Source organism: Mixophyes fleayi, chromosome 7 (genome assembly GCF_038048845.1).
Source record: "Mixophyes fleayi isolate aMixFle1 chromosome 7, aMixFle1.hap1, whole genome shotgun sequence".
Taxonomy (NCBI): domain Eukaryota; kingdom Metazoa; phylum Chordata; class Amphibia; order Anura; family Limnodynastidae; genus Mixophyes; species Mixophyes fleayi.
The window spans coordinates 47,998,014-48,022,425 of record NC_134408.1 but is presented as its reverse complement, the minus strand read 5'-3'; the positions used below and the strand labels follow the sequence as shown (position 1 = coordinate 48,022,425).

General features: G+C 37.2%; 1 protein-coding gene across 2 annotated transcripts in view; it reads left to right on the top strand.

Moving 5' to 3' along the window:
• Positions 1–24,412, top strand: part of PARN (poly(A)-specific ribonuclease) — an 83,116-nt gene that overhangs the window by 36,375 nt on the left and 22,329 nt on the right. The window contains exons 19-22 of one of the 2 annotated variants that reach the window (XM_075179788.1): positions 2,445–2,500; positions 4,131–4,217; positions 12,937–13,011; positions 13,193–13,222. In XM_075179788.1, coding sequence (XP_075035889.1) covers positions 2,445–2,500; positions 4,131–4,217; positions 12,937–13,011; positions 13,193–13,222 — 248 coding nt within the window. The remainder of the gene's footprint in view (positions 1–2,444; positions 2,501–4,130; positions 4,218–12,936; positions 13,012–13,192; positions 13,223–24,412) is intronic. The other variant, XM_075179789.1, reaches the window with a different exon arrangement.

Sequence of the window (24,412 nt, the reverse complement as noted above, 5' to 3'; positions counted from 1 at the left end):
GGTGGCTCTGCTATGAGAATAGTAAACCTGTAAGAAACGGATCAAAATGTACATGGAACTTTTTCTAAAATTATATTTGGAGTCTCCTGAAAACTTTAACTTTATGGCTTTTGAACATGTGTCACACAAACATACAATATTAGTGATCACTGAAGTGAGCTGCTGTGGCTATCAGATTTTAGGAGACACTAGCCTATTTTGTTTTTGTTAGACCATATTATAAAATGGCATCCAGCTTTTCTACAGGTTCGTTATATCCTGTCTTCAGCCACCAATTGTTTGTGAGCTCAGTGATTTAGAATGTCGGGTGTTATTGCTCTGCTAAAGAAAATAAAACCTAAACTGATTTAATGGTGACTTCATGGATAAAACCTGCAGGGCAAATAGCTGTAATGGTAGTTGCCCACTGGCATATAAACATACTGCATGCCAAACCTGTGTTCATATCCATTTGTGTTCTTACCTGCATGTGTTTTGCGGCACGTTCTCTGAGCGATGCTTGTTCCGTTTCCGTGCATTTAAAGCATGTGATCACACTTGGGAGCATATTGGGTATTCACACTAACCCCACCCCCTCTCAAAGGCTTCAGACACTTGCTGGCCAGCCTGGGTTGCCTCTGCTATTGCATGATTTCCTTTTTTCATTCTGAGCAGAGCTTCATTTCAATTGCCTTCATTTAAATGTGGTGTCTGCATGTTGCATACACTCTGAAAACTCAATTGAAATGAATGGACTATTGATTGGGAAACGCTCTGTGTAACTTGTTTTCTGGATATAGAGATAATATATTTTCACATGTGGTTTGAACATGATACAAATTTACTCGTGGTTGTGTTTGTATGGCAAGTTTAAAAAAATAAATAAATAATAATTCATAAACTGAATCATGTGAAAATAATTTAAGGTTTTTCAGTGTTGTCCAGAATGCCGAACAGTATTAGATCAGTCATTAAATGTGTGGTTTTGTTTCTTTTAATTTATTGCTTTGAGAGCCTAAAAATAATGTGCGCTATACTTTCTGTTTAAAGCAAATTCCTTGACAAAGATGTCCAGTAATCTTCAAACTGTACCACAATTTATAGATCCTTGTGCCTAAATGCATTACTAAGCTGCCAGTTTGCGGGGCTTAGACTTCCATTTTATCTTTGTTGCCTCTGTCTCAATTCCAAACTGCAGCTAAATCACAAACTCAGTTTGTAGGGTCATATATTATGTAAACTGGCTAGACTGATAATACGCATCACTTGATCAGTGAAGTGGCTTTGCATACTGTACAGAATTCATGTGTTCAGCACATAGTGTTATCTAAAATGCTCTCTGAATGCCTTGAAAGTAGATGGTTGTTAGCATTCGTTTATCCATTTAAAGTGGTAAGGATTCACTTGCTGGTGCCTGTTATATTCTAGAAACCACAGCAATCGAATCTGCGCTGCTTTTTATTAACAGCTGGCTTAAACAGCTGTGATAGCCAAATGGCAAGAGAGGGAGGAATCTTTAGTATTTCAAAAGCCACCTTGGAAAATAAATCACTCAACGTTAGTGGTTTGAAATGGATCTTAGACAGATGGCAAACTTTTTTTTTTTTTTTTACATCCGAAGTTAGATTTTCCATAAAAATCTATAATGGAATCTTGTTGCAACTCCCATCAGATGCAAAGTATATTGTAGTGTGCTCCTGGTGGCGTCAGATGGAATAGCGGTCACTACAGCAATAGCGACTGTAAAAGATTTTCATCACATTTTTTATAGAAACAAAGTACATACTGTTCTTCCCAAATGATTAACCGATTTTGACTACTTTAAAGCAATGTTTATAGTCCATCAAAGTTTCAGAAAATAGACCATGTGTTGTGATTGCTAAAATTTGTTGAACGACAGAGTTGAGAGATTGTTGACATCAATAGCAAAGTACATTGTAGACATTGTCTAGGTCTTTTTAGGGTTTCCAGAAGTCGGTTGACAGTGCTTGATAACTTCATATACTCCTTAGGTGGAATTTTGTGAGTCTGAATTTCAGACATTGTAAAGCTGGTGCAGCAAATGGATATAGTCCATAGTATTTCAGTGGTGGTTAATGTATAAATGGTATTGTATTTATAGCACTATAAAAATTGTATTTCATCCTGGTTTCTGCGATTTGCAACTTTGTGGCATATTGTACAATATAAATTGCTTGTATGGAAGTCATGCTTTTCCACTGGGCAATTTTTAGATGCAAGTAATTGTCGTGGCATGATTTTATTGGGGTTTTTTTTATACTTCACATTGAACATGTACCATTGGGCACTTTAGTAATCAGTTCTATCATTTGAAAAGGTTTATACTGTGTGCTATTCTAGATTTTACTTTGCATAAATTTCTTTGACTAGTTGTTTGATGCCCTATCCAATATTTTAAAGTTGTCTCTTTACCAAAAAAGTTGTCTGTTTTCTTTAATTTTCAGGCTGTTTTTGATGAGAATTAGGGACATCCCATACCTCAACCTTGAAGGTCCAGACTGTAAGTAAACTTATTACGGCTCCTTGTTTTGTTTAACAGTTATGAGTACACCTTGATTAGTTCTGCATTCTGTTGAGGTTGTCATGCAACGTTTCTCCCACACTGGGTTAATACAGTTTGCTCAGGTACAATGTGACCACACACTGTATAATTATTGGTTAATTTGTTAACCAAATCTATTATAAATGTTATAGGGGGGAAAATAGCAACATTCCGGGGATTGCTAGATTTTTTTTTTAATTTTTTTTATTTATCTTTATTATTTCTTTAACCAGCTTTGATTGGCAAAGGGACACAATAGCTGTGTGTTTTTGTTCTTCTTGGTCCCCCTTCCCGATCTCCTTAACTCAGTTTACTACAGACGTCCCATTATAAAACCAGTAGGGTTTCAAGTAGAATTGATGTCTTACTGTTTTTTTTTTTGTTTTTTTTTTCTTCTTTCTATTACTCCATTGTGACTCCAATCATCCAGGCTAAAAGACCTCAAACTGAAATTGTACCATTAATATACTGTATATACATTTGAAAGGGAAAATCTTTTGGTTTCTGATTTCTTCAGCATATATGGTCCCTTTAAATATATCACAAAGTCCTTACCTTTTGTATCACTAATAACCAATTAGAGGGATATATTATAAATTTTAAATTGCATCTTCATAAGGTCAGAAGTTCCTCAGTTCTATGTTCAGTACTTGCTTATTTCCATAGCGCTCTGTTTTTGGCATTAGTCACAGCCCTGGAATGACATCATACATTCCATGTCATCATTTCTCATTATATAAAATAATCACGGTTATAATTTTAGTAATTTGAGTAATTCTGCAGACACAACTGTAACATCTGAGGCCAAAAATACAATTGCTTATTTAAAGCCTGGTTAAAGGAAGAACTGGTATTACTAGAGGTTCACAGTCTGGTGTAAACTATATATGTGAGATTAACTTTTTTATATAGTATGTTTTGGTTATAGTGCTTTAGTTTAGATCTTTTTTGTTTTTTTTTGTTTTTGGAGGAAACTATCAAGGGCCCCTTTACATGTGCACAAAATATGTATTCTTTTAAATTTGATTTATGGCTCGTAAATAGTCCAACTTTAAGACTTATGTGGCTCTGGCAAGTACTATTATGAATAATATGGGTTTAAGACTCCTTCTTTTAAAAGTAGTACTTGGGCACTAACCATTGCTGTTTTAACATGTGCTTATAGTTTTAAATATGAGCATCATCTCGTTTGCACACACTTGTATTTATAAAACCTGGATTTTTCTTTTGAGCTTTTCTGTTTGTTTATGCACCCTATTTGGGTATCCTGAAACAAAATTAGATCTGTAAATTATGGTCAACATGCTACACAACCTGTGACTATTTGGGGAAGATTCATGGTCACTGCTGGTCTCTATGCTCAATGCATTTTACTGTTTAAACAGGTGGGAGGTGGCGCTGGGGAGGTAGAGAGAGATTTTGAGATTGACGTGAGTCGGCAATGAATTGCATACAAAGTTTTATCAGCAATTTTACCGGCGACTGTCCTGTTCTAGAACATGCTACGTTAGACAATTACCGAGATCTGTAGCTGTTACGTATTTTCACTGGAAAAAAAATTATTAATATTTTAATTCTTGTGTTTTAGTGCTGCCTAAAAGAGACAATGTCCTTCATGTTGCGTTTCCTAAAGAGTGGAAAACCAGTGACCTTTATCAACTGTTCAGTGCCTTTGGTAAGACAATTTATATATCTTCATGTACAAAGGATTCATAAATGTAATGTCTTTAGGTTTTACATATTCCCTGTAAGGCTGAGACGTTTCACTGTTTGGGAGAAATGTCTAACCACTATCTACTTACTCTGCTGGAAAACTGGGTACACACTGATTCTATTCGTCAGTGATCCTTATTACAGTGTCTGTCACAAGTTTTCTTGTTTTCTCTTGCTATTCATCATTTATTTATAAGGTGCCACAAATTCCTCAGTACCATGCAGTCAACGATACCCAAATGGAATATAATGCAAAGAAATATTGACACAATGAGCACAGACAATAGCAGAAGATACAACTTAGAATGTAAAGATCTCTTTACATGAGGACAATGAGGTGAGGACAGGAGATGAAGGAGAGGGCCTGGCTTGTGAAAGCTAATTATCTAGAAGGATGAGGAAGCATACAATGGGGGTGGTGAGGAAAAATAATCCATTATGTCCTTTTCAAAATCTTTCCTACTATGTAGCGGACTGGAGGTTACAAAATATGAATGTTAGACAACGGCAGACACACAGCTTGCGTGTGGTTTACACTACACCTAGTAGACAGAGAGAGGGGTGTTCCATGGTGGTCCCCGATTTGGTGCAGGACCTTGTGCTTGCACCACACTGCTTTGGTTCCAGTCTGCTGCTCAAACCATCCTGCTACCTGTGGGTTCCTGCTGCCCACCTGGTATGATTAGCTTTCTTAAGCTACTTCTTCCTGTTCAAACCTCGCCCTACTCAACCACCTCAGAACCGCCAGATGCACTTATCCCGAAACAAACACTTAGCGCCTTAAACTGCTACATTACTACGTGATTCTACTTCACTGATTGCTTTCCATGTTTCTCCACATTGTCCCATGATATTGTCCCAGATAATGTCATATCTGATCCTAATGTCTGTACTCTCCCACTCTTCATAATGTAAGCTGTCACGGGCAAGGTCCTTACACCACATGTCCATTGTCTACCGCCGGATTAAGGGAATGGAGGCCACTACTAGGCTAAGGGGGCCTCCATTCCCCCGTGAGAGCCCCCCCCCCCCCCCCGTGATCCGAGCTGCCCGCACCATATCCCCCCCTTACCGCCTTCTCTCCTCCCCCCCCCCCCCCCTTACCTCCTTCTCTCCCCTCCCCCCCCCTTACCTCCTTCTCTGGCGCGCTGTACTTTACTGAGGAGATCTCGTGAGAGTGAGACTCGCCAGATCTCCTCAGTAAGGAGACTACAGCGCGCCGGAGAAGGACCGCAGTGAAAGTGCTCAGTAGCACTGATCGCACCGGGGGTGCCCCCAACCGATCAATACTGCTGCTGAGCACTATGGTTAATCCGGCCCTTGCTCGTATGCCCCTTGTCATGTCTTCTGAATTTTTCTGTAGATCATGCAATTTCATTCATGCATTTATTCTGCTCAACTGTACCCATGTGTAATTTGTATGTATTATCACTGATTGTCATTTGCAATGGAATCTGTGGTGTCATATAAATTAATGATGAGTCTCTCTGCTCACTACATGTGCCATGTGATCGTCATGGTAGTCCATGACATGGAGTAGAATTATAAATCATTAATAGCAGCTTGAAGAAAGGAAGAAAAAATGGTAAATTCAAATATTCTTTGTATAGCCTGCCACAGTGATTTTTGTTTTTAAAAAAATAAATAAAAATAAATTTTTAAACACACACACTTTAAAACATGGAAATAATTAGATCTACATGTAAACAATATATGATTTTCCTGCTTTCGGAAAGCCCCCAAGAGCAGTTAGATGGTGCACCTTCAGTGGCATTCCCTCTACCTTAGAATCTCCCTTGTTCTAAACTGTATAGTTAGTGATAGGATTTTTTTCTAGTGCTAAATGTGTTCCTGCACTTTGTAGACTAACCAAAGTTGATGAGAGTAGTGGTGCACATTTCCATATATTTGAACTTAGGTGTGCGGACCAAAGCTCTTTCTGTCAAAATACATTGACAGCTTTGAACCACAACGAGTCAGTCTTTTATCTGCTCGGAACAGCTTACGTTTGTAAACCTCTGCATGTAATGTGAATTTTTTTTATATGAGAACTTAAGAATTAAGATGGTTAATAAAAATGTAAAATTAAACAAATAAGTAAAATATTGTGCAGGTCCCAGCAGGAGTCCATGTTATAGATTGTCATTGTATTGCTCATTTCATCTCTGCATCTGGAATATAGGATTTCTTTAAAAAGTTGGCTCACTTATGAACCTATGCAACTTAATCTTTAAGTCTCTTAGACATTTTTCTGATTACATTAGCTGTCTGACATTCTCAATTTACAGTTATACTATGCAGCAGTGCAAGGGAATTTTTGGGGGCTTAGCGTTCTTGGGGAATTTTAACTGTTTCACTTTATATCTAAAACTGTGCAATCCTTTGTTAAAGTAAAGAATTCACTCTAGCAGTCTAATCATCTTGGTGACTTGTAAAAGCATCGTTATCATCAATTATTTATATAGCGCCAACATATTCCGTAGTGCTTTACACACTTCTATAATAGACTACCCCTAGCATTGTAACGTACGTCGGGTAGCTTCTTCATGAATCATATGTAATCTTATCCCTACACCCAATCTCCGTTCACCACGTTTCCCTTAGTAGTGTGAGCACAGCAGTTTGAGGCTAGGGCTACTTTAGTCCATTTTAGTCGTGCAAATAATCACAAATAAGCTGCTTGGTCAGTTAACAAAGGACGCTTTAGCTTATATGCATTTTCATGTGTGATTGCACACAGTTGTGCAACTAAAAATCAGGGTTAACCTTAGACTTAAACCATTAACTTTTGCTTACTTGGCGAAACAGGCATACTTTGTGGTAAGCTCCTCTAAATGCTGAAAAGTCGAAGGGTTAAATTTTACTAAAACTTCTAAAAAGAAAAAGTGGAGGTGTTGTCCATAGCCACCAATCAGATCCTAGCGATCATTTTCTAGAATGTACGAGATGGTTGGAATCTGGTTGCTATGGAAACGCCTCCAGAAGGTTTAGTAAATCTACCCTTAAGTCTTGTTGGAAACCTGTATCGGTGCTGGTACATTGTAGAAGAGGTTTGGCGTCTCAAGGTTTATTGTGGCATAAATGCTGTCCAGTTAACCACAGCAGCATCAGTCGGTCTTGTTGTCCTCTTCCTGGGGAAACTTGGACCCATGAGTTGAACCCACCATTTGGTGGTGAGTGCTGGGCTTATTGTAGATTATAAAACTTGTGTTTTCAGTTTCCTTTTGTGTTTGACATCCAGTCGTTTTGCTACTGAAGTATTATAAAGCTGCAAATTCTTTGTTTAGCCTAACTGAGAAGATGTTCCTTCTGGTAGTTATCAAGAAAGGGGAGACAGTTTGCCAGGATTATCCATACAGTGATTTTTCATAAAATAATTTAGGCCAAATGTGGGGTTTCACAGCCATGTACATTTTTTATTTAAGGATGAGAATTGGAATCCTCTCCACTGATTTAGATATCAGTTTCAATGTCCAAGTGCGTTAAATAGGCTTTAAGGGCGCACTCAAAATTGTGTAGAAATAGTCAGTGTGTAGGTGCAATAGTCATGTAAGCAGCACATACAATGATAAATGGCACATTGGGTACACAACAGCTTTTGCCCCAATGTATTGAACTCTTCCACGTTACTATGTCTTCATCAAATAATAGGACGTACTGGTAATTCTTGTTTCCTGGACATCTAAAACCTTAAAATTTTTCTTTTTTGTCGACTTCAAATATGTAGGTGCCAATAGCTAGTCGTATTGTTGGTGGAGCTCTTGCTCCAGTAATTGAGCTGTGTATCACTACAACCAATGAGGGCCACTTTACATGACACTGAATATCAAAGAAATGTAGCTACCATGGTCTAAACTGACTGTCCAAACATATTTTATAGGTTTTCCTTTGCAAATGTCTCTGGACCAAGCAGTTTGTCACCATTTTTTTTAGTCTTAATGTTAATAAACAGTTCATTAACCAGATCTGGAGATATCTGTGTTTTGCATATTAAACATCCTTTTACAAATCTCTGCCATTCACTTTTGCACAGATGCCTCTTAATCAGTTAAAGCCTAAACTGAAGTTGGTGGGATAGGACCAAATCATACAGACTTTGTAAAATCTGTACAACTATTCCCGCATGTGGGATTTTGCAACCTACACTTGTGGGTATCAAATTTTGCTTTCTATGTGCTTCTATCTGGAAGTCTTGCTTTGTATTCAAATGACCTCATGCTTATTGACTCAATCTATAGTCTGCACGGTGCAGATAAGCAGTGTTCATTGGTCTCTGGATTTTGCTTTGAAGGAAGGAATTTTGTAGCCTCTCTCCATTCTCAGGTGTCGGCTGATAGGAGCCAGTTGTTGAAAATTTCTGATTTGATTAATTAACCCCAAGTATAATAGCATTCTTGTACATATCATATTAAAGGAGTACATTGGGGAGTGACGCATAGTGTAGCTAGATTGCAAAATACTGTGTTTTTGGCAATAAATGAATTGTAATTTGAAACTTTTGGCATCTATATGTAAGGATTTTTTTTCCATTCATTTTCCCACCTGTCTTATGAGCTACAGGAGATGTAGTACTTTTATATAGAGATTGTCATGTAATGTGTTTTCTAACTAGTTACTGGAAAAATATCTAATGTCCAGTAAGAGATTTTGACTATGAACATAGATGGTTTTGGGGGAGAATAGACAATGTCATTAATTGTAGGACTTTGAAATAATGATATGTTTATGAAAACCCCTTTAAAACTATTTGAATATAATCAGATGCATTGTATTGTGTTTTCCTTGGAGTGCACATGGCTCAGACTTGGAAGAAAAGTCATTGATCCATATACAATACAGCATTATATTTTTTTATCTGAGCTGTAGGATGCCAGGCTTACACATTGTTTATATCTAGAAGTTTCAATCTTGTAATTTAGTGGTCCTTTAATTGTTGTGCTGTTACTTTGAGGTTATAGTACAGTAGATTCCACTCTACAGAAACCCTTAAATTCAGGCTCCCAGACACCTTTGACACTGCCCTCTGCTTTACTCCTCCTGTCTAGTCGCACTCACGATTGTTGACCGCACTTTCCAAACGTTGCTGGATTACACCCTCTTACCAGTGATGCAACATTTTTGTCAGTTCTCTAGTCGCCTCCCAGCTTGATTACTGCAAACTCCTCTTAGCATTTCCCTCGCTCATCTGTCCCTTCTACAATCTAACCTAAATGCTACAGTAAGACTGCTCTTCCTCACCACGTCATACTGCAAATTCCGATACTTGCTCTCCATGTCATCCAGAATTCAGTTCAAATTACTCATCCTTCCCCACAAAGCAATCGGCAACACCACCCTTTCATACATCGCAAACTTCTCCTAATACGAATACTCGTCCTCTCTCCTGCATATTGCCTGTTCTCTGATCACCAACTAGCATTCCACCTTCCAAAACGTCTCCTGTGCTGCTACCCAACTATTTACCCAAAGCATGATTCCTAATGATCAGTGTGCATGTGTGCTTCTTGTAGAATGCAGTGATAGTGTAGTGCTATGTAGAAATAACTACACAAGTGAGACTTTAATCTATTGGAGAAGTGGGCAGGGGCTTATGCTGGACGTATAAAGGCATAAAAAGAACAGCGCCGGATGTAGCGAGTAGTTAATGTCCTCCAGAGGGGTTTGAGTCCAGCCAGCAAACAAACTGCAGTGCTGACGCTCTTGCTTAAGCAGGAACACGTTGCCTTTCCTTCGTTCTCGACTAGACCAGTGGAGAGTTTCCTCCAAACCTGCATTTCTATGACCTCCTTTCTTCTATGCTGGACAATACTTGCTTTTAGGAAGCCAGGAGACGACATTGGGATGAATTATTTTTTTTTTATTTTTTTTTTTTATTTTATGATAAAGGAAAATGTAAAAGGATAGTTACTTGGGAGTGTATTTTTATGAATATTGCATGCAGGGCGTAGTACAAACAGAAGGACTAAAAGATCCAGAGAAGGGGAAGGAGCGACATGAAAGAAACTGTTAAAATCCTTGATATATTTGAGGAATGTTTCTCTTCTGTACTTTGTCAAAGGAAGAGCAGTACTAGAACACGAGGACATGTCCTGAGACTGGAGGGAAGTGGGGTCAGAGGAAATTTGAGGAAAAATTACTTCACAAAAAGGGTAGTAGAATAGCCTCCCATCAGATAGTAGATGTTAATACAGTAGAGCAATTTAAACATGCTTTGGATAGAGGATATTCTTAGAATAAAGGATCAAATAGGGTTGGAGGTTGCCATAGGTTAAAAAATGGACAGACTAGATGGGCTGAGCAGTTCTTATCTGCCATCAAATTCTGTGTTTCTAGGGATGGAAAGTGAATTCTGTTAAAATTGGAAAATTTCACTGGCTTCCACTGAAACATTAAGGGATGTAGCTGTAAGTTAATTCCATTTTGAGCCTTGGGTTTTAAGTTAGATAGCTTTTTGAATTGGTAATAGACTGAACACAACATTTTTTTTTAGTCGCTAAAATGACTCTGGGGTTGGGTTTGTCAAGAAAATCTTAAGTTCTCTGTTAATGTAAAGGGAAAGCATGTCTATTTTTTTTAGGTAAGGATGTCATTAATAACAAAGCCAAATGAATCCAAATCTGCCCCATAAGAGTTGGGGAAATGCATGTGTCATGTTTCCTACCCATAATAAGTTTTCAAAACTTTAGTGGAACACTGATGCAGATAATCACTGTATAGACGAAGTCTTGTACATATTAGTCGTGGGGCAGAGATTGTGGAAATGATTTCTAGTAAATTGATTTGGCTTCATTTTCGTGCATTTTAGTTCAGTCCACAATACCTACTTTCACTTAGATCTTAAAGAGCACCTGTCACTGATGCGATCTGTTACTATTAAATAGCCTTTTCAGTTCATGCTACTTGTACCTTAACTAGAAGTTTCCCTTAATGAAGGCAGCCATCTTGTGTGCATAGCCAATATTCAGCCGGTCAATCCAGTAGGAACGAGTGCGATCACTGATGCATGGGAGACCGACTATTAAGGTAACCCACAAATGGATTACTTCCACTGTACAGGAAACACACAGCCTTTGAGAAACTGTTAGGCTGAATGTCTGACTTCGGTAATTTTGCAGTAATACAGCTACAAGGTGAGCTCTAGAGCAAAGGTCCTCTATTGCTGCATAGACCAGACTTGCAACACTACAATTTATTAACAAACAAGTTAATCAGTAGCTCAGCGATTATGACTTGGTCAGCTGGCCAGAAGTAGTGAGCGTTCTGTAATCTGGCTGTTGAGCTGTAAAGGATAAAGGCACATTAGGGTAGTCTGGTTCAACAAAGGACTGATGAAAGTCCAGACGTTTGACCTGGATCCTATGTAATGCTATACTCTCATTGTACTCCAAATAAGTGTTGCAGACTATAATTGTTCAATTTTCTGCTTTCTCGTATGACTTCCAAGTGTGCAACAGCTGAGAGAACAGATTTCTAATTTGCTCACAGCAAAGAACATTAATCAGGTCTTTTTGTATAGTGTTGTCTGCTATGAATCGCTTATCTGCTAGGACCCTAAAGGGATGTTGTGAGTCACTAAATTAACACTGTATTAACTACCCCAATACGATGTATATTGCTCACAGCAAGCTTTGTAGTCATATTGGCAGCAGGGGTTGGTTTTCATCATGTTTCAAATGTCTTAATCAGAAATGTTTCTGCAGCTTTTCCCGGAGCTCAACCAGACAGACGTAATGTTTGTTTTAGTTAAGCACACTTTTTGTCATTAGTTCTGCTGATGCGGAGCCCTTTTGTTCCATATTGGAAGATGATTTGTGGCAGGATGTTCATCCTGTATAAGGAATGCTGTTCGGATTTAAATAGATGCATGTTGTCACTGACAATGCCAAAATCGATCCATAATGGATATTTTATGTGCATTTTAGATGCTTATGCCAACATTTTCTTGTTCAGAACACTTTATTATAATTTGTTTTCTGTGTGTTAAGTTGTGGCATATTATGGGGCCATGTGTTAGTCAAATGTTTAATTGCTGTTGTATGTTTGCATGTTATGAAAGTCATACAAATGTTCTGAAGCGTTGAGTGTCAGTTCCTACCCCAGTGGAGCTTGCAATCTAATGTCCTTACCACAAATACTATCCAGGTTAGTGTAGTCAGGAGCCAAATAACCTACAGGTATGTCTTTCAACCATGGGAAGAAATTTGACCGCTCCTAATCAAGCAGAAAATAAATTCCCTATGTGTGAACATGTGGCCTTCTAGGAAATGTCTGTCATTCCTTCTCTGCTAGTAAGTGGCTGGAGGACTGAAGCCATGTATAGAGAAGTGAAAAGCTTGGATAGAATGGTTGTGGAGATATAGATAGGATAGAGAGAGAGTAAGGGCCTGATTCATTAAGGAAACTTAAGCAAAAAATTAAGTTTTCTTACTAAAGTTTTCTGGACAAAATTTATTTTGAATCAGGCCCTGAGATTCCCCTTTAAAATTACACATTTTCCCTTAGGTATTGTTGTGGTACACAGCTCTAGCCCTATGTATTAGTTACACTGGAAAGGCCTCCCTACACTTGTGAGTTGTCCTTCAGTCAGGTCCTCTACACACACTTATGTGATCGTTCTAGTCACATGTGCTCATCCGGCTCTTCACTTAATGTTTGAAATGTATTTTTTTTTTTTTTTCTAGGTAATATTCAGGTGACCTGGATAGACGACACATCAGCATTCGTATCACTTAGCCAGGCAGAACAAGTACAAATAGGTAAGAAATGCATGTTTTGTGCTATCGCAAAAATAGTAAACCAAGCCTAAATGTGTGTCTATGATGAACTCTAATGGAACGCACCAGCACTCTTGGCATTAATTAGAATCTTCAATTAACTTCAGTTTATCATAACGAAGAAAACTTGTTTCTACAATTGTGTTTTTTTTTTTTTTTGCAGAACTAGACAAACTGTATGTGAAATCTCTAGGTAAGGCAGTAGCTTGTGACTCAAACACACTGTCCAATTATACAGCACATACATGTTAAGTATATGGAACTAGAACATGATAAATTGGCAAGCCCACAGTTTTTGGCCCAGTTGTTTAGCAGATGCTGACCTATAATCACCTTCTGACTTTAACAAAAGCTTCAGGTGCATAAGGACACTTGGGTTAAAACTTGAGCCCCCTTTGTGATTTATATCCATTATATCAGTTTGCTATTGCATGCTGTTGTCCCCAGCTTATTCAGGGAAGCATGGTTATGTGAGGAGGTAGTGTGCTTGGAGACACATGTTGAAATATCATTTAGAAACTGTAGAAAACTTAAAGTAGATCGATATTATTTTTTATTTTAATTTGTTTTTTAGAAGCGCTTCTAAAGTGTTTTTTTTTTTAGTTTTATTTGTTTTAAATAAAAATATTTCTTTAGAGCAATAAAAATCTGAAGTTTATTCAGTTATTGCTACTTGGAAAAGTCAAACCATTCTAGTATTGCCGGCACTAAGAGCAATGTGCCATTTAGGTTTATTACAAAAAACATATTAGATTGTCCCTTAATCTTTTAGTCTGGCAGGTAGGAATTCTGTGCTTAGTGTGGGCCATTTTCAAAATCCAAAAGTATAATGAATTTATCTTGCAGTAAAGATCCATTTAAGCCGCTGTGCTCTAACACACCATGTGACTATTCTGGTAGCAGTAAGCATGTGATGTGAGCGCTCATAAGCTTGCAGCTCTTGTGATACATTCCCATTAAGATAAACAAGATCAGACTGAAATAATAGACATGGTGGTTTTGTATTCCCCCAGCCAGTATGGAGTCTAAAGTATGTGATGCAAGCACTTATCGACTTATCATTTGGAGCTGCTTTATGCTTAAAGCAAAATATAAAGCTGCTCTATAAAAGTCACAAATATCTTCAGTGGCATCAGACCTGGCACAGAGCTGCTAATTAGGAGCATCATAATAAAATTGCAGATGTTGTTGTTGCCTTGATTGGGAACAACTGATTTCCTGTTGTGGGGACTCCTCCTTTCTGCCAACTAGTCCTCTGTAAAATGCAGGTGCAAGAAATGCATCACATTACAGTTTAACTATTTACCAGTGTTTGCATTGAGCAAGAGACTAAAGTTGTCACTATGGGGGAGATTCAGTTCTAAGAATGTGTGTGAGGTGTCTCGCACGTCTGTGAGGTGTCTCGCACGTCTGTGAGGTGTCTCGCACGTCTGTGAGGTGTCTCGCGTGGATTTTTTTCCCACAGGATTATCTGCTTATTTTTTGCTCGTGCCCCATAGAGGTGCCAGCAGAAAGAAGTGGATTTGTTTATCGCATTAACTGTAAAAATGTGCAGCTGCGATGTTCCTCAGTACATCATGGCCAATTGAATTACCCCATAAGGGTCATATGAGCTAAAATGCATGATGCTTTGTGTTTTCACACCTGTGCTGTTAAAAAACAAAAACAAAAAAACATTTTATACTTAAAGTGCAGGGCATCATCTTGAATCTTTAATAAAACACTTTCAAACTTAGTGGGGGGAGTAAGGGGAGTGTTCCCACATCTTAGATCTGCTCTGCATGCTGTTCATGCGTTGCCACCAGTTCTGCCCAAATAGTGTAAAAACAAAATGCTGCAACCCCAACAATAGAACCGTTCCAGCAGCATTTGTGAAACATTATCAATGCAAAATAACTAGAAACTACATTATCTTTCTAAAACTTTGTTTTAAAAATATCTTTAAACTACACCGTTTTTATGATGCTATCCCTTTATGGGTTTCCTAAAAAGAGAATTATGTATTGCCATTAACTAAAACCGAGCAAAAGATTTGTGCAAGATAGCGCTTGTGTCAAACACAAATGACCAGAATGTATTCTTGTCTTTTCCCTTTTGTGGTCACTATGTTTGATGTGCTGTGTATAGAAGACAAGTGGGCTTTTTATAGGGTTATTTGTGAGGTTGCTGAACAGAAGTATTTGGTAAATGGCTGTAATTCTGTACTATGTATCCTCTTGGAAAATATTTATTTATCCTGAATCTTGCAGTTTTACTGGTTTAAACATGGCAATAATACATAGAACACTTCTACAGCTTGTATTTAATGTGTAGGACAAGCTTTGTATTGGTTGTATAGCGATTTGGTTTAAACCTCTGACTTATGTATTTCACATGTTTACATTCTTAAATATATATTCAGATGTACTTGAAACCATAAAATGTGTGCAGTGTTCATTTCCTATTTCTGCATATTGGGGAGGGTGCATATAAATACATCTCTACACCACATGGGGGCTCTATGGATTCAGGAACACACTTTGCAGCAAAGTCTGGTGATTAGCTCTGTAGGAGAACTTAGAGACTGACTGCTAATATTAAACCATGTTCTGAGCCTACATCGTGCTCCTTTTACATTTATACCTGTTTAAACTGGTAATGAAGTTATTTGAATATATGGACGATATTGAGCCTCCTAGAGTTGATCTTTTGCATATCCTGCATTGAAAAAACACTTGTTTTGACACTTTAACTTTCATTTTTCCATCATCTCGTGTGTGCTTTAGAAAACATTAAATATATTGAAACTTTATTCGTAATGTATTGTAGGTGTACAAGGCACTTTTTTTTGTTAATCACATTAGTAAAACTGTTTAATGGATACGTACATTGTGTGCTTGCAAACTGATTACTGAAATCGTTCAACTTTAGACTGCTCCGCTTCACAAAATGGAGGGTGTATATAAAGCTATGTCTAACCAATTTCACAATGCTGCGTAACATGAATATATATGTATATGTATATGTATATGTGTATATATATATATATATATATATATATATATATATATATATATATATATATATATATATATATATATATATATATATATATATATATAGTGTATATGTGTGTGTGTGTGTGTATATATATATATATATATTATGGATTATGGATTGTGCATTTTATTTTCTGCTACATCCCTAGTTGGAAATTTGAATTCTCAATTTTTTTTTAAGTTACATACTGGGTATGGTTTTTTTCCTATAAAATGGTTCAAAATTATGTTGCTTTAGCATTTTGAGTTCTGCACTTTTCTAGTCACAAAAGCTATTGACATTTCGATTGTCAGTGATTGTATGTCAGTGCAGGTACAATGTGTTTTCCCTGTCTCAGCGGAGCCCTGAGGTGGGACAACACTGCATGCAAGGAACTGTGTCTGTCTGTTTAGTTTGATCATAAAACAAAATCTTTAAAGCCACATTCATTTTTTACCTTGCACATTTTCTCTGTTAACAGTGTAAATTAGTTTAATTTTCAGTATTTATACAATTATATGAACAAAGCCAAAGATTTAGACACTTACAACTTTTTTTTTTTAGTTTAAAGAATTTTATGTGCAGATAATATTCCCGTTTTTTAGTTTTGTTACTTAAATCACTTTAACAAATTGTTTAATACAATGTCAACGTTTTGTTGTATGCCTTCTTATACACGCCATTAGATATGAGAATGAATAGATTTTCCCTAAATATCCAAGTTATTTCAGTATTTAATTTCAAACTTTAATTGTGCAACAGATACAGAAATGTTGGCACAGGCAATATTATACATGATAAACTTAAGGTGCCCTATTGAAGAGTAAATAGCAGAATATTGAGGGCTTTATAAGGGACTGATTAAAAAGCCTGTTAAATAAACAGTTTACTATTTAGAAAGTCATCAAATTTGTCCCCCACATTGGACAACACGCTCAAGGATTAACATGTATTCGCACATAGAGCTCTAAGCGTTGTGTGAGCATATAACCTAAATGACCTCTCGAAATGCCCCTTTATCGCCACCGACTTATCCATTCTATTTACTGTTAGGTGGTTGGAAAAGGTAAACAAGATCACTTGCAGTTAGGCAAGTGTGTTTTTACCTGTTCATTAATGCATTTAAAATATCCAATGTATTTGGTGTTTAAAGTTCTTTACTAGAGTTAATAGACTTTCTGTTGTGTGTCAATGCACTAAATCTCTGCAAGTAGCACGTGAAATGTAAAACATATTTGGTTAAAGTCATTGTAGATAATTAACCACCGTACAACTTTAGAACGTCAATACTGATCTTTTCCTCAATTAATTGGGAAATGACCGAATACTTTGAATTAAAATAAAGCACAAGTGTGTGAAAACGCAGTGCCTGTACTGCCCACATTTTTCGGGGAAAGATTGGTTGAAATAGAAGCATCATGCTTTAGAAATTTGACTTGTCATGCAGCCAAAGAACACAAGCCTCAATGTTGTGTAAGCTGTACAGGAGAAACAGATTTTTCTTTCAGCTCAAAAGTACTGGAGAGCTCAGTGACTGAGTGAAACCCATACGACAATAGCTACTGAATGCTGCAGGCAGATTTTCTTTCTTCCATATACCCCACTCTGGTAGTATATGGTTGGCTTTTTCCAGTAATATATGAAGGAACTGATTTCTATCTTGCCTTTTTCTCTTGTGGAAATTCTAATGTATTTAATCCATGTTGCTTAACTCGTCGGTCCTCAAACTCCTCTAAAAAAAAAATGATCTTACAGGAAACCTGTAGCTATTGTGTATGTACCAGGAAAGCAGCATAGAATTGGCTTGGTCTCTCACAATTGTCAATGGGGTGTTTTTGAACTGTTAATGAACACTAACCAAGGTCACAAAGTGGCTAATATATTGACTTAAATCAACAACAACACTTATTGATCTTAAAAGGCATGCTTGTGTCTGGTATGGGATATAATATTAAATTTAAAACTTTTGTGCTTGGTGCTTTGTGTGTATATATATATATATATATATATATATATATATATATATATATATATATAATTTTTTTTAACTTGGTAGCATTCTAAATGGGCATATATAATAGACAATGTAATCAAAAATGGGCGCTGATGTATCCTAAAGAGCAGCCTAAATCACCGTAGAAGGAGCCACCAACTCCTAAAACAGATAGTAAAACAAATAATGGTAACTTACAGCGCTGATTAGTTCACACATATAGGAATGCCAGCATCATACATAGAAAACTGTAACACAAACAAAAAATACACATAGAGCAGTAAAGTCCCAACAGTTGATAAAAGGGTCTCTAGGTGTCATCAAAGGGGATCCCACTTCCAAGAGGGCCATATATTGGATAACCTCGTGAGGGAACCCCCGTAGGGTATATGCTTACAAGCAGGTGTCTTTAAATCAAGCACATCAGACAGAATCCTAATGGGGAATTCGAATTCTGCCTCCACTTTAGACTCCAAAAATGGAACATATGTACAAAGATAAAATCATAGTGTAATACCATTTATTGTACATACATCAGTAAAATCCACAGAATAAAGTCTGCTTCTAGGAGCGTACCTCAAGGCCAATCAAGTCCAGCATATATGACATAACGGGATTAATTATCCACAATAGGACAATTTGGAAACAGCTGCCTTTATCCTCGGGCCGTCCTAGATCCACTGGTCTCCCTGTTGACCCAACGCGTTTCGAATCGGATTCTTTTTCAAGGTGGGCATAACCACATGACTTTTATTGCCAGATTCTCCTAACTCCCAATTTTGCATTTTTAATAAGTAAATTAAGAATAAGACATGGTTTGCTCTGTCTGTCCAATCATATACCACCTTTTCATAGGTTGCCTTCTCAATTGGATGAGCTGGTGTGCTGGAAGATTGAAGGCAATTTCAGAAACTGTTCTTGGGGTGGGGGAGAGGGGTGGATCTCCCAAATGAAGCGGGTCCCACTTGTCGGCCCCTGGGCATATTGGAGGGTGATAAAAAAAATAAAAAAATAAATGTTGGTAACTGTATAATAATTACAGGAGACAACATGGTTATCAAATATGTAAATATTACCTTTGTGTGCATTTACCTTAACATATTTTAGGATTACCCACAAAAAAAGTAGACGCAGTCAAAACACCATTTTGCGTTTTTTGAAGGGACATGGAAAAAATTGGTGTAAAAATGACACTTACTCTAGTTTCCTCAAGTAGAAAATAGGACAACACATAAAACAACTTGCTAATAATGCTTTGATTATTTATAAAACCGTTTCTGACTTGTAAAAAAAAAAGTGTACAAGTGGTTGACTCAAGTTTGTACCGTAAAATAAAAATGTTAAGGGGGATAAAATATCCTCATCGGAGTAAAGATTTGCAGTCCTGTATTCTGTGTGTACAGTATAGTGTAAACCGTTGCAGTACTAAACATAGCGTTTAAGTATTGTACAATATTAACCATTTACTGAAGCAAGAAAACAAGCTGTAGACTTTGGCGAACTGAATAGATTTAAAGGACATCATTGGAAATTAAAAAAAAAAGAGAGAACTTGAATTGAAATAGATGGTACTGTCGTAATAGTGTCTGGGTACATTTTTGTTAAGTGCAATGTTAATATGTAAGGGAAAAATGGCTTATAATCAGATCAGTTTGTATTAAAAGTAGATATTCTTTCATGCTGCCAAAAAAGAACCCAATTTGACGTTTAGATTTGATAAAATACATTACGAAGTAATACCGTTTGTGTTATTCTGACTGAAAACATAATCCTTGCAGTGTGAAGGACGGTGCTTTGCGGATGTGGGTGCAGTTAGGGAAGTAGTCTGACAGGACTCCAGTGAAACGTTCTCACAGGTGTCTCTCAGATGAGGAGGGTTTGTGAAAAGATCTCTCTAGTTAGCCATAAGCACACTTTTTTTTTTTTTTCTTAATACTCAAAACTCTTTTCAAACACTCCTATTGAGTGCAAATATGGAGATTGGTATCTCCAGGCTGAACCGACAGCTTCACATTTGTGTCAGCCACCCAAACCTGACAAGGCAAAATAAACTTGGTGATGGAAAAACATTTGTTTAAGGGATTTTTAAGCCAATAAAAGCAGTATTATTAGATGCTTATATACTGTGATTGCTTACATGAAATAAAAAAACAACAATATTTTCTCTTGGCTTTTGAGCAAATTTGAACCAGCTGGCTCAGTTCTATTTATGTAAGACTTGCTTTACAAATTCATCAAGGCTGGAACCGTGTAGGGATTTCAGGATTGTATAAATTAAAGTTGCACTCTAGAATTGCATGGTAACATTTAAATGTTATGGTAACACTCATAATACATTTAGAAGTGTAGATGGGTTAAGGCTGTACTGCCACCTATGGAAAAGATTTTACAAACTTATCCTTCCCCCAAATCTGAGTCTGGAGGGCTGCTACATACCTACATGTATTTCCCAGAGCTGCTCCACAGGGAAGGATGGGGTTGGTTGTAACCGGGAGGACACACCACAAGCCGCAATCAATATTCTGTATTACAGAACCAGTGAGAGGACCCCTGGAAATATGGCTATATGGAGTAGTCCCTGGAAATCCATCCCGGGATGGACCTTTGACTTGATGAAGCTTAAAAGCTGAGGACGAGGTTTCTGTTAAAAAACATTCTAATGAATGATCATATCCTATGTATTGGGTAATTATCAGTCATTGTGAATTGGAGTAGATTCATGTTCCCTTTGGTAGATTCTATTTCAGTGAGGTCTATGGGTATACAGACCATTTTAATATTTTCTAATTGTGTGTGTGTGTGTGTGTGTATATATATGTATGTATATATGTATGTATATATGTATATATGTATGTATATATGTATGTGTGTATATATATATGTATATATATGTATATGTGTGTATATATATATATATGTATATGTGTGTATATATATATGTATATGTGTGTGTGTATATGTGTATATATATATATATATATATATATATATATATATATATATATATATATATATATATATATATATAATATTTTACTACAGTAGTAGTTTAGATGAATGCAAATTTGGCAGGCTGTGAAAATGTATGGCAAAATAATTACAAATCTGTTACAAGTAAGCTCTAGTTTCAGGTAGAATATGGTTTTGGGTTCTTGTGGCGTCGGGTCACTAGGGCCTGTGGTAGGATTATTTGAACCCTTAGCTTACAATCCATTATACATTCCAGATATTTTTTTGATCCATAGGTGGTCCATCTTGGTATGTTATACTGATCATGCAATTGCAAATAAAGTTTATTGTAATTTAAGGGGAGTGTGTGTGGGTTTTTTGTTTTTTTTTTTTACATGTCCTAAAATTTGAAAATACATTATTTCAAATCTCACAAGAGAATGTCTGTCTGTCTCTTTTCCTGCTCAACTGCTGGGGAGAGCTTCAGCAACTGCAAAATGTCAGCATTGGTCTTACTAACCAACTGAAGCTCCATTACTCTCCCATCTGAGAACAAACGTGTTATTGGCTGAGTCCCTTCACCCTGCCACGTCTGTTTCAGGTACCTCTACAAGAGATGTACCAGGACTAATGCACTATATGATCAGTCACTTCCTGTGATATTTTTCAGAAGTGCAAATCAAGGGCTCCGTTCCGTCATATTTATCTTGGACGGAAAGCTGAATTTGCTGCCACTTGACTTCTTGCTGTGTAACTGATTTTAGACACACCAGATGGACAGCAACAGTCCCTCTTTTATTGGCAGTGAATATAGTTGAACTGTTCCATGTGTCAGCGCCCGGATACATAAAACTGCCAGAGTTTACTGCACATCAGATGCTTTCCACAGCAACCTGAGTGGGGCCAGTACACTTACCCTTAACTGGTTGTAAGATGTAACGTTACAGCAGCTGCAGCAGCTCTGGTTATGTGTATATTCACAAACCTATCACTTGGTGGAGAATTTTCATTTTGCTACCTTGGCCTCACTTTCAGGCTTTTAATATAGTGTCGCCATACTTTAATATTTTATTTTTTAGTACTTTTTTTAAAATGAACTTCAACCTAAATATCTCACATAATAGAACAAGTGTTTAATATTGATAGTATTGTGCTACTCCACTGTGAGAATTCCATCTGTATGCATTATTAATGTCTGCAATGTGAGACTTTTCTCCATTTACATTAAATTTAAAACTGCCTCCAAATGTTGTTGCAGATCATATAGAATTCACCTTCACCATCTGACCTGAACATACTTTTATCATGTTTAATATTTTGCCATTCTTGAGCAAATGCTAGGTTCATTCTTTAGTTCTGTATATTCCTATATTACACAGAATGCCAATTATAAGTAATATAGTTGAAATTCAGCTCATAATTGGTGTCTGGTAACAGGATCTAATAATACCAGGCAAAGTCATGTTTATTTGGCTTAGACATGTAAAGTAGCAATTTGACACTACCCTCAAGCACTAAATGAATGGTCTTCTCAGGCACTACATACAGTACATGTTTTTGTAGTTTACAAAGTATTACTGGTGAAAGACGTAGCATAGGGGGATTTTTTTGGTTATTGATATACCTGTACTTGCATATGGATATTTTGATTAAAATAATTGAAGTACCTATTCTATGTATATATTTTTTTCTGGTGACAAATATCACCTTCTTATGGTGGCATTGTGCAATCTATTTGGATGATCTGAGATTTTAGCAGACATGTAAAATGCAAACAAGTGATGTTTATACAGTGCATAGAGATAATATATTGGGGAACAATGTCTGATTTGCAGGAAGCTAAAAACCAGCTTCAGTCTATGCAGGTAATCTATGAAAAGCTGCACTTGATTGGACAGAATTGAGAACGCCTTGTCTGATTTTCATTTCCCCTCCCCCTTTTTACTGTTTAATCATTTGTTCCTCTTTTAACATAAGGGTCATAATTTAAAAAAGAGCAGTGGAAATACTTTTTGGGCACTTACATCCCTTAAAGTGTCTTATTTTTTTTTTTATTGAAATGAAAAGTGAGATTTCACTGAGCTTTTTTTTTTTTAATAAGGGGGGGGGGGAGAGGACATTTTCTGATTTTAGATGCACAGGCTTTTTCTTCCCTGTAAAAGGACTTCTATTCTGGTCAGAGGTTCCACAAACGCATGCCCTGCTCTATACTGATAATAGGCTGCATGTGCAGTAAAGAACACTGCAGTTGTTCTAAGCACACTTTGCAGTGTAGTAAAACATATATGTTGCTTTTAGGTATCTCAATATTCGCTCTCATGATTTGTTAAACTGAGCAGTATTTTTAAAAGAAAAAAAAAATTTAAGTTTAATTTTTCAAAGAGTGTCTTACAGTAAAAGTAAGTGACTTTTTACAGTTTCCTCTATTCTCCATACTGTTTATAGGGGCACCTTGAAAGGTTCTTTACTTGTCGGCTGCTTATGTGCCAATAAGCCGTGCTGGGCACTAAATTTTAGTCACCATGAACCAGTTTGCCTTGTGTGCAGTGGGTAACACTTATAAGTTTATAAAACCACCTTGCAATTTAAATTCTCCAGAAAGTTGCTTGGCAGTGTACCATGCCTCTAAACAGAGTGCCACATGCCATTTAGTTGGTATTGGGACACTGATACTAGTTCCAATAGGGCACTTGTTGTGCCAGGCCAGCCTTGGTGTAGGATAGAGTTAACTGAAGGTGCTTTCTAAGATGCAACCCGTGCAGGTTATAGAAGTGTAGACCATTTTGCTCCCTTGTTGCTGTGCTTTGCAGTTTTTCTGTTAGATTAAGAATGCCCAATGGGGGACTAACAGTCCTGCTTGCTGAAGCATAAGATGAATAAGTTTAACTCTGGAGATCTCTGTTACTGTTCATTTAGCACTAAGAGAAGCAGTGGGAAAGTGCTGAATGGCAGAGGTATATGTCCCAGACTTTTTGCCTTGTGTACATTAAAACCCCAGGGAGGTTGTTTGTGTGTGGGGAAAAGCTTCCCAAACGGTTTCTCAGCTGTGGGAAGAACTGGTAAGGGTCCCTGTGGTTATGAATGGAGAGAGAGGGCGGGCTCCATTAATCAGGCCCATTTCAGGTCTTTGGGGCCTCCAGCCTAATTGTAGGCTGACTTGCAACTGCACCTGTGTGGAGGTATTTAAAAATCAGTCAGGCTGGTAATGCAGTCTCTCCTGAGACTCTGCAAATGGTGAGCAATTGTCTGTTTTGTGTGTGTGGGACACAAGGTTCTTCACAGGAGACGGGGTCTTCCTCTTGCTGAGGCCAGTTGTACCAAAACCTTGGACTTGTGACTCTCTTTTTTTTTTTTTTTTTTTTTCTGCTGCTGTTCACCACCATCTGCCCTAGGAGATGGCACTTGTTCCCCTATACACAGCAT